This window comes from Mustela erminea, chromosome 13 (assembly GCF_009829155.1).
Source record: "Mustela erminea isolate mMusErm1 chromosome 13, mMusErm1.Pri, whole genome shotgun sequence".
Lineage (NCBI taxonomy): Eukaryota > Metazoa > Chordata > Mammalia > Carnivora > Mustelidae > Mustela > Mustela erminea.
In genome coordinates, this window is record NC_045626.1 from 65,243,330 (window position 1) to 65,254,738 (window position 11,409).

Consider the following 11,409-nt stretch of genomic DNA (forward strand, 5'->3'; position numbering starts at 1 on the left):
GAATCCTCCTAGCTGAAGACAAACAAGCCCACAAACTGCTTGTACCTCCCGCTCCTCCTCCTTTTTAAATCCTTAAATCTGGTCATACGGGTTTCCCACACTATTCAAAAGTTTGCCTTTACCAAAGACCTACATGAGTCCTGAAAACATGAGTTTTCAGTAACCAAAATAGACCTGAAGAAGATTTTCGCTTCACCAATGGTGAGAGCCTCTTCATTTTATAGCATTTCAGCTTACAAGAGATTTCATAGGAATGTTCCACCTTCAGATAGGAGGTGAAACCTCGAACTGTTTTTCACGGAGAGAACACTCAGGAGGAACTAGATCTCTCCAGACAAAGCGATCTCTCTCACCAGTCTCCTCAGCTGGGGACCCCGAGCTGACAAGGGTGTAGGGAAAAGAAGGCATGTCCTGGACATGACCTACCACACTGGGAAAAGAGGTGGCCAGTTGAGGCGAATAGCCTGGCAACTCCACCTGGACACCCTGCTTTGGGGACTGGGTTTTAGGGTCAACACCCTAAAAGGTATCATGTTTCCTGTGTTAGGCTGAACAGGAGGCACAGTCTCCTAAGGACCAGAGAGGGCTCCAACGTCCCCTTGGCCAGTGGGGAGGCTGGCGCACCCTGACTGTCCCCGGGTTGGCTTACCTCTCCCTTCTTCACGGTCATGGACTGCCGCCGGGGCGTGATCTCCTCGTTGATGCTGGACAGGAAGTTCTGTGAGATACGGAGGGCATCCTGCAGCAGAGGGTGGTCGGGGTGGCTGGAGGGCGTGTGCTTCAGCAAGTCCTGTGTCAGGTGAGGAGACTCAGGTCAGAGGGAGCCCAGCCCTGGCACCCACCATGGTGTGCAAACTGCAGACACAGGCCAGGCAAACCCAGGACAGCTCTCCGACGGGCCAGGGCTAGGCGGGCAGTGCCTGCCAAGCACCATCCCATAAGCAGGTCCTAAACCTAGACGGTGTTCCCACAAGTCCATGCTGTATGCAAGCTGCCAACAGGGGCTCCTGCTCTTGGGGTTGACCCTGTCCACCTAGGCCCATGACATTCTGGGCTGGACCATTCCTTGTGGTGGGGGCTGTCCTGTACACTGTAGGACATCAGCCCTCCCCAACCCCAGCCTCTACCCACTAGATGCTGGCGCTCCTCCTTGGCAGTTGGGATGAGAAACAGTCTCCGACATTGCTGCATGTCCTCTAGGGGGCAGAATTGGCCTTGTCCAGGACCTCTGGTCTGTGCCAGCTCAGGAGAAAGCACCTGGCCTTCCCTGCTCCTCCTGCTTTAGAGAAGAGTCTAAACCTCTTTAGAATACAGATGGAAACGTTGACTCCTTCTCCACTAGGAATGCAAGTAATTCATGTAGAAGGTCAACAGCTCCTTGGTTCAGAAAAACCAACTCCCCTTAGCTTTCAGATCTCCTCTGCTGAGATGAAATAAGCCTGGAGGAAAGCTCTGGTGCTCATGGTCCCAGAACCCCCATGCCACCTCTGAGTGGTTCTGGCTTCTCCCTGTCAGGACGCTTGGAAAGGGGACAGATAAAGGTCTCGGAGGCTCTGTTCAACAGGCCTCCAGCCAGAGCCTTCTACACCATGCCTCTCATCTCCCTCTTTATCAGAAGATAGTGAGGAATTATGAAATGTGCTCTTAAGGGGCGCCTGGGAGGCTGTCATTAAGCATCTGCCTTTGGCTCAGGTCATGATCCCGGGGTCCTGGAATAAAGATCCACATCAGGCTCCTTGCTTGGCGGGAAGCCTGCTTCTCCCTCCCTCATCCTGCTTGTGTTCCCTCTCTTACTGTCTCTTAAGCAATATCTTAAATAAAATCTTAAAAAAAAAAAAGATTTAAGAAATGTGCACCCTGGGTGGCTCAGTGGGTTAAGCCTCTGCCTTCGGCTCAGGTCATGATTTCAGGGTCCTGGGATGGAGCCCTGCATCGGGCTCTCTGTTCAGCGGGGAGTCTGCTTCCCCACCACTGCCTCTCTGCCTGCTTGTGATCTCTGCCTGTCAAATTAAAAAAGAAAAAAAAAAAAAAAGTGCACTCAACAGAATACTACACCGCTTAAATTCTATGGGGCAGAGCTGTTTGGGCTGAAGTGGGACAATCTCCACCACATCGTATCAAAAAAAAGCGAAGTGTGGAATGATACATATAGCAGGATGTCTTCTATGTAATCAAAAAAGATGTTCCCATATGTCGGTATGTGCATGAAAGAATTCCCATGGTGGTGGGGACGAAGCAGGAAAGGAAATGGAAACCTCATGTACTTAGGTCCCTTGGTTGTAAATCCAAAAAAAAAAAAAAAAAAAAAAAAAGCTGGGCGCCTGGGTGGCTCAGTGGGTTAAGCCTCTGCCTTTGGCTCAGGTCATGATCCCAGGGTCCTGGGATCGAGCTCCGCATCGGGTTCTCTGCTCGGCAGGGAGCCTGCTTCCTGTCACACCCCTCCCCACCGGCCTACTTGTGATCTCTGTCAAATAAATAAAATCTTTTAAAAAAATGCATGTACAATTTGCTTTAAATATAAGTGAAGAGGGTCATCTGGGCAGTAGGACTAGGGGCCATTTTCATCTTCCCTGCTGCCTTCAGGAGCAGCCCCAGTGAGGCGGGCCCTCCCCACGCTCCCTCTCCCCAGGCTGGGAGGCAGCGGTCATCCTTGGGGCCCTGCAAGGCATCTACTCTCAGTGCCTCGACCCCGCCTACCTTGGAGGCCCTTCTTACTTGGGACAGGATGCTCCCACCTGGCACCTCCTCTTCAAGAGCACCCAGGCCCCCCTGCGAACCTGCTTTGTCCCCCCTCACCCCCCTGTGAGCCTCTCATTTCTAACATCATCAATAAAGGTGTGTGGCAGGAACAGGGGTAAGGGGTGGGCAACACTGATGAACATCAGAAGCCAAGAACCCCAGGGTTGAGATGGTTCCAGGTGGGGGACTCACATGCAGGACCAGCGTGCTGCGGGTCACCCGGTCCACAGGCTTGTAGAGCAGGGCTGCAGAGAGATGGGCAGGGTGAGAGGTGGCCACGCACAGAGAAAGCAGCCCCGGACCACCCGCCTGCCTGTACTTGTGGGAAGGGCTTGGGCAGAGAGAGCAGCCCTGGGAACCAATCCATACCCAGAGACAAGCGCCAACTCAGAGCACCTAGAAGACTGAGCCCATGGCTTTGAGCTTTCGGTCTGTGACGTTAAAGGCTGAGTGCAGCGCTACTGGTCAGAACCCAAGCTGATGTCCCTCCCCTTGGAGCTGGGGAACCCACGAGCACCTGGTGCACATGGGCTGATGAGGGTCCCAATCATGGCAGGAGACCGGCTCTCCAGCTCGGAGGGTCTCCTGGGAGCAGACCAGCATGTCACTTGCAATGCCCATTCCTGCGCAGTTTGGAGCCCCGACTTTGAGGACAGTGGAAACTTACTCCGGTGCCGACACAGTTCTTGGCTTTGTAAGTGTTTTCAGACACCTGGCCTCCAGCAGCACAGGAGCCCTGGCCAGCCTTGGCAGCCCCCACTTCTCCATCAGGATGGCGAGCCCAGCCCATGACGGGCGCAGATGCGCACGTGTGTCCTGACATATGTCAGGTGCATTTCCTCACGTGACTCCCACCACTACCGTAAGACATGCGTCGTTAGCCCCATTTTACAGATGAGAAGCTGAGACTCAGAGCACGGTGAAGCTCTGCTTGGCAGAGCCAGGTCTGCTGTTTTCTGGAAGTGCAATTCTTCATGCTATCCTAACAACTGCAACCAAGAAGTGACCTATCAGTGCTGAGGCTGCTTTCTGCCCAGAGTGAAGAGGTTGGACACACGGGCCTAGGGGAGCCTGACAGCTCTGGCTTTCCCCCTGCTTGGCCATGTAGGACCTGTGGTTCCAGCTCAGTTCCTTTCATTCTATATCTGTCCTGTCACTTGAAAAATGGGAACATAAAATCCTCCTTACAGGGCCGTTGGGGACAACATGATGACATTTTAAATGCCCAGCAGTGCCTGGTTTATGGGTGTCTGCAAACTCCTACCGTCCTTCCTGGTTGCTACCTGACCGTGTCCTTCACCACTCAGCACACCCAGTGCTGCTTTACCCCTGTCTCCGCTCTATTAGAAGTCTGGAACAGCAAAGTCGCTGGAGGGTGACCCAACAGGGTGCCCTGTTTGCTTTTCTAGCAAATGCCCCATCGGCTCATGGCAGCTGCCCCCACGGGCAGCATGAAGAGGCCTCAGCCCAGAGAACTCACTTTCCAAAGAGTTCTTGGTCGTCTGGTCCTTGGCATCCTTGTTGCTTCTGGCTCTCAGGTTCTGCAAAGAGAAAAGCACATTTTTACATGGGACAACTGAGGTAGCACTGAAGTGGCAGCAAGTCCAGTGGCCAGCAACCTTCTGCAGAAAACTCACCCTTCCTTCACTGCACAAAACCTTAGGGGAGGCAAGTGTTGGGGATGTGTGTATGTCCTGGACCAAAGCATGAAATACAGGGTGGGTGGAACAAAAGGCCTGCCCTGGGCACCATGGTTCACCTGGGATTGCTGACATTCAGGGCCAGAGATCTGGATTTGCTTACTGTGGGGGTGGGTCCTAGACATCACAGGACACGGGGCAGAAGCCCTGGCCCCCACCTATAGCAGCAGCATGCCCCCTCCTGTTGTGACAATCAAAAATCCCCAGGCATTACTCAGTCGTCTGAAGAGGACAAAATCACCCCTGGTCGAGAGCCTTGGACATACAGAAGCCTATAAAAACAAGGCAAACCACACTGTCCTTCCTTAACGCACGGAATCGCTTTCTCAGAGAAGTTAAACAGTGTGCAACAGGCTGGAGGGCTAGAAAAGCACTCACCTCTGGAAATGGCCAGGGCAGGCCCCCTCACCACTGAGACCCACGCTGGATTCCCCCTCCTCCCACCCTCTCCTGACTTCCCAAATGTACAGGCATACCTTGGAGATCTCGTAGGTTTGCTTCTGGATCACCACAAAGAAGGGAGTATTGCAATAGAGCAAGACCAGTGAATTTTTTTTTTTTCCCTAGGGCCTAGAAAAATTATCCTTACAATATACTACAGTCTATTAAGTGTTCAAGAGCACTAGGTCTGAAAACAATGTACCTACCTTAATTAAAAAATACTTTATTGCTAAAGAATGCTATCATCTGAGCTCTCAGGAAGTCATATCACCAGAAATAGAATAACAATGGAAAAGTTTGAAATGTTGCAAGAATTACCAAAATGTGACACAGCGAGCAAATGCTGTTGGAAAAATGGTACCGAGAGACTTGTTCAACACACGGTTGCTGCAAACCTTCAGTCTGTAAAAAATGCAGTATCTGCAAAGTGCAATAAAGCAAGGCAGGCCTGTAGTTTCTAACGAACAGGCGCTATGATCCCCAGGATGAGAGCAGAGCTTTTTGGTAGGTAGGTCATGTTCCCCACAACTGCATCAAAGGCATCATCGATTGGGTCCAACATACCCAGAGCAACGAGGATGTATGATCCCTGTGTACCTGGAATCACCTCCAGGAAGAAGCTATGGTTAATCCCACTACCAGGCTGCTGAACAAAAACGAAAACCAGCATGGGGACAGGAAGGGGCTCAGAGATGGCTTTCCCAACCTCTCGTGCTATATAGTCAATGTCTCATGACTAAAAACGATGGTATTTACAGCTCACTGGGGCCAAACTCCACAATGCACTTTGGTGCCTCTCTTGAGAGTTGAACGGTCCTCACCGTGATTATTCTTCTGTACGTCTGCCTCAGCAGTTCCCAAGGGGTGCGGGGGTGTGTGTGAGGGGGTGTGAGAGCAGAACACAAGCCCCTGCAAAACTCAGGGTCCATGCTTCCGTGAGCCTGGAGGAGCCCTCACACCACGTGCCCCTGGGCCGCACCACGCACACTGTGCAGAGGTAGGTCCAGGAGTCCTGCTTCAAGGAGACTTACACATCTGGCTTAATCCCACAGTTCTCAAACTTAACTTGACCCAGAGGCCCTTTTGCCAGAACTCTCAGTATGTCTCGTGTGGGAGCTGGCATTCCATGAAATCCCAGCTTGGGCAACTCTAGTCTAAGTGGATGCTGCTCTGGCTCATTTTCAGGACCAGGAGCAGATGAAGGGTCACCGCTCCACTGCTCCCCTTCCTAGAGGTGACCATCCAGTCCCCACATCTGAGCTCCCATCCCTGGAGTGCAACCTCTCATGGCCTGCTGCTTGTTTCCTTTGGTTTAGTTTTGCTCTGTGTCTCTGGGTCTCCTTCAAAAACACGGTGGAGAACCCAAGTGGATGCCACCTCCAAGGTACAAGCTTCATGAGGGGTCAGGGAAAGCTGTCTCTCTCCCAGCACCCCTGCCTCAGCTCAGAGTCCCATGGGACCACGTGACGCCTGGGTGGTGTCTCACCATTGCTTCCTCCTTCCTCTATAGGAACCTGTCTGGGTGGACTTGAACTTGGCCCCCTTTAATTATAGCCTGTTCTTAAAGGATTAGGTCTCTAATTTGCCAAGGTCACTCTGGATTCTGCACCAACACCCCAGCTGTTAGGGGTGGTGGGCTTGCTAAGTGAATGAGCTCAAGAAAGGTATGGCCTCAATGCTCTAGGCAAAGCAGAGCAGAGAGGGAGGGATGTCTGGAGGCAGCCTAGATAGAACCCTGGGTGCATGTAGCCCGTTACCAGCAGCACCAGGCAGGGAGTGCCTGTCCCCACAGGCTCTGGAGGAGCAGCATGGCACCCACTGCCACCATGAAAGATAATCAGCACCCACAATACCCCCCTCACGACAAATTACAAAATAGCACAAAGCCCCCAGAACAAAGCCAGGTATGACAGTCAGGGTATGACTGTCTCTCAGCAAGGGAGACCCCACTCGGTATCTATTTCTAGTTTCCAGTTATCTTTCTTATGCTAATTTCTCTCATAGACTGTTTCTGCCCAGAATCCTTGCTTAGCTGAGGGAAGGCAAGTCAGAGCTCGGAGGAGCTGGAGCCATCACAAGTAACGACAGGCCCAGAAAGAGGAAAATGTCACCCAACTGCACAGGGCAGACACAGGATGTGGAAAACCACCCCCAGAGCCTGGAGAGGCCTGTGCGGCAGGTTCTAGTCCAGGGGTGGCCTGCTTGTCCTCTCTGTATCCGAAGTGCTCTCTAGAGGCCCCTCATGCTAACACTCCAGGGCTCAAGGTTTCAGTGCTTGTGGAGCTCCAGCCTGGAGCTTTCTTCAGTCCCATACCCCTTATTAGTTGCTCAGTCTCCCCGGCAAGCGATGTTCCCCCAGAGGAACAGAGCACAGCACAGCTCCCAGGCTGCTTTCTAGTGACCAGGTGCCTCGTCAGCCCAGGACCCTCACATCCAGACCTCTGCTAACGAGACAAAACTATGGACACTCATTACTGCACACAGATGGCACAAGAGAGTGTGTGTCTGGGGCACTTGGCAGAGCCCCAGAATTGGGCCCTGGCCCTGGGGGACGCAGGGCTCTTGTGGGGCTGCTCCTCCTGTGTCCCCCATGCACAGGGCTGACAGAGATAACCCAGAAGCCTCTGGAAACAGAGCAGAGATTTATAGTCAGAACTTGGTCTGATGTGCCTTGTTCTCGCGGGTCATGATGTACCAACGACCGGCCCACGTCCCACCCGGGGGAGGTGGAGGGGTGCACCTGTCTGAACAGTGTCACGAGTACCTCAGAGATTTCTGCAAACTGAGCGTTGGCCTGACAGCACTTCTCAGCCGTTTCCATGGCAACTCCGTAGTTGTCTACAAAGGCTCGGTACACACCCAGCTGGCTGGCCTGCAGGGAAGAAGGAACAGTGTGGGACAGGTGCAGGGCAGGTGCCACTGCTTCTCATCTTTCTGAGAAATGGGCTTCTGTGCACAGCTCTGGAGAAAGCCCAGGGACAGCAGACAGCACAGAGCGGCAGTCACCTCACCTCTTCCTTGCTGTCGCCTCCCACCTGCTTCCCCTCCCCACGCACTGAGCATGTTCCCCCTTCCAAGTGACACGTTGAGAAGTGACTCACAGCCCCGAGCAGGTAACGGTTCCCTTCCACAGCTGCTGATTCCTCCCACTCTACTCATTTACACGGTGCCACCAGCACCGTGTAAAATGCACCGTCTAAAATGCAAGGCTGTCCCTGAGCACGGACAAGAGTCTACATAGGTGGGGTGGGGAGGCACTTTCACATTCTGGCCGCAGGAGGCCGTAGTGGATAGGGAGGTTGGCCCCCGGCTTGGGGTGGCCACAGTGCTCCACGCTTGTCTGATCCCTTCAGACACATAAGGCCCATGCAATCTAGCTGGCCTTGGAGAAGAGAGGCTCCCACTGTCTAGACATGAGCCCAGCCCAAACCTGGCAAGGGGTCCAGGTACCACAAGCCACACCCGGCATGTGGGAGATGTGCCAGCTGCCAGCTGCAAGGTGAGAGACATTTTATTTTTAATTTTTTAATTTTTATTTTTTAAAATTATTTTTAAAATTAACATATAATGTATTATTTGCCTCAGGGGTACAGGCCTGTGAATCATCGGTCTTATAGAATTCACAGCACTCTCCATAGCACATACCCTCCCCATTGTCCATCACCCAGCTTCCCCATCCCTTCTCCCCAAGGTGAGAGGCATTTTGTCTTTTGTCAAACCAAAGGTATTAATAGAGGGTCTCTCCACATACCCTCCTGATCAGATACTCAACTGAGTGACAACTTCCATGGGTGTGTGGGGGTGGGGGGAAAGCTGCCACCACCTCTGGGCCCCAGGTCACTTTCAGAGGCAGCTGAGGGAAAGCCAGCCCTCATCTTGTACCAGCACAGCCAGGCCTGGGGAGGGAAATGGAGGACCCCAGCGACCTGCTAGCCAGGATTTCCCACTGTAGACCAAGGGCTGGAAGCCTAAAGCTTTAGCTGATTCTGGTGTTTGTTCTGTGCTGAATGTGAATTTTGTTTTATATGCATTTGCATTTATATTGAATTTTATGTTTCTTCAGATGACAGTCCCAGATGCTGGGTAAGTCCTTGGCACGGTCTGGTCCCTGGCTCTGCTCCCTGTGGGGGCTGCATGGAGGCCTGGCCTGGCCCCTCCTGCACAAATCACCCTGACTGGTCATTCCATCTCCAAGTGCCAATCAGGACAAGAGTCAGACCCAGAGCACTTCCTTTTCTCCTTCCTCTGCGGCTCACTGAACGCCTCCCCCACAATGAAGACCTGCTTTAGGCACTGTACTGTCACTACAGCCGCAAATCTCTCAGACACAGTGGGGCCAGCAGCAGGAGAGATACACAATAAATAAGTCAACAAACACGTCATACAGCAGATGTCTGAGAACAGAGCTGGGGTTAAAAGCTATGGTGCTTTTTTTATCTGCTTCAGATAATGTGGTCAGGAGCCCTGAGGGGACATTACTGTCGACAGGCATCACCTCAAAATTCCTATGTTGAAACCCTAACTCCTGGCACCTTAGAATGCGACTGTGTTTAGAGATAGGGCATAAGAGGCGATGAAGTTGTCGGGGCGGGTCCTAATCCGGTATGACTGGAGCTCTAATGAGAGATAAGTACACAGACTGAGGGACCCTCGTGAAGACACAGGGAGACTGCTGCCATCTGCGAGCCAAGCAGAAAGGCCTCAGGAGAGACCAACCCTGCCAGTGCCTTGATCTCGGACTTCCAACCTCCAGAACTGTGAGGAAATAGATTTCTGTTGTGCAAGCCGCCCAGATGAGCAGCCCTAGCAAACCGATATGAGGTCCAAGAGAGGAGAACCCCTTCCATTACTTCTTCTCCCTTTCCCAAAGGAGCTCGCATCTTCCATGTGGCTTTTGCCAAGTGCCAAGCAGTCTAATCTCACACTTTTAGCCAACCCAAAATGGAGCCAGACCAGTAACAGGATTGATGGCGATCACGTGCCTCCTGACACGAGGCACTGAGGACACGGCATCACTGCTGTGGTTTATTCAGTTTTTGCCAGAAACACAGAACCTGAATCTATTCCTGAGGAAACCTCAGACAAGCCCAAACGGGCCAGTACCCTTCAAAAAAAATGTCAAGGCCATGAAAGACAAGCAAAGGCCAAGGAACTGGTATAGCCCGAAGAAAACAAAAGAGATATGAACGCTGAGTCCATCTTGTGAGCTCCGATTGGATCCTGAATCAGAGAATGCAGGCGGCTACAAAGAACGTGATGGGGGCGCCTGGGTGGGGCAGTCTGTGAAGTGTCCGACTCTTGATTTTGGCTCAGGTCACAATCTCAGTGTCCAGAGATCGAGCCTCATGTTGGGCTCTGTGCTCAGTGTGGAGCCTGCTTGAGATTCTCTATCTCCCTCTCCTCTACCCCTCCCACTCGTGCTCTCTCTCTCAAGTAAATAAATGAATATTAAAAAAAAAAAAAAAAGAACACGATGGCTAACTTGGGAGAAGTCCGCATATGGACTGCGGACAAGGTAACAGTGCCTTACCACTGTGAAAGTTCCTGAATTTGATCATTGTACTCTGTGGTTATGGAAGAGCTTGTCTTTGTTTTTATCAAATACACAATGAAGTATTTGGGGGTAAAAGGGCAGATCTATCTGCAAGCTATTTTCAAACTATTCAGGATGTGTGTGTGTGTGTGTGCGCGCACCTATATAAAAATAAGAAACTCAGCAAAATATTACCAGTGGTGGCTCTGGCACATGGGAGTTCTTGAACTATCTGTGCACCTCTCTGGAAGCTGGAAATGATTAGAAAAACAAAAGAGTAGCCTGACAAAATTTGAGCCAGGAACAGACCCCAAGCAGCAGCACTAAACCCATCCATTCCCGCAGGAAGGGGAGGCAGGCTCACAAATCCCGGGGCAGAGGGGAGGTGCCGCGGCTGGGGCAGGGCATCACAGGCTCCTTCTGTCCCAAGACTTACCCAGCTGGGGAGCCTACTGGGGTGAAACGGAGCTGACCCTGCTGTGCTGTCAGAAAGGGACAGGGGTGCCCCTGCACCCAGCTGCGCAGCACACACGAACACTCTTCATGGGCCTGGTTCCCGGGGCGTGATGTCCCGTGGCCACCCCACCTCTCTCCCTAGTCTGCTGCAGCGTCTGACCCACAAAGGTGGCTCAAGGACACCGGGGAAACCAGAGGAAACTTCCCAAATTCTGGTGTTCATTGGACTATGACAATTTGAAAGACAAGTTTCTGAGCAATGTCAGAATGTTATTTGGGAAAGCGTATTGGGTGCAGTTTCTTCTCAACAACATGATTCTCGAGTTCTCAGGAGGGCTACAGGCTGAGCCAAATCTACTAGGTTTAAACCTGCGGACACTGCACACAGAGAGAAACAGGGAAGGGGGCACTTTGGAGATGGTGGGGCTGCATCAACACGGCCTCCCATTTTCTGGCTAGAGGAAGAAGGGTCTCATGTGGTAGGAATCTGAATAAAAAAAAGTGAAAGGTTTCCTATGTTTCTTACATCTTCGCTCCGGC

General features: G+C 52.1%; 1 protein-coding gene across 1 annotated transcript in view; it reads right to left on the reverse strand.

Moving 5' to 3' along the window:
- BCR (BCR activator of RhoGEF and GTPase) overlaps positions 1–11,409 on the reverse strand; it is a 122,114-nt gene that overhangs the window by 37,842 nt on the left and 72,863 nt on the right. Inside the window, exons 5-8 of the mRNA XM_032311477.1 lie at positions 7,645–7,752; positions 4,220–4,280; positions 2,932–2,984; positions 650–790 (exon numbers count right to left, since the gene is read on the reverse strand). Coding sequence (XP_032167368.1) covers positions 650–790; positions 2,932–2,984; positions 4,220–4,280; positions 7,645–7,752 — 363 coding nt within the window. The remainder of the gene's footprint in view (positions 1–649; positions 791–2,931; positions 2,985–4,219; positions 4,281–7,644; positions 7,753–11,409) is intronic.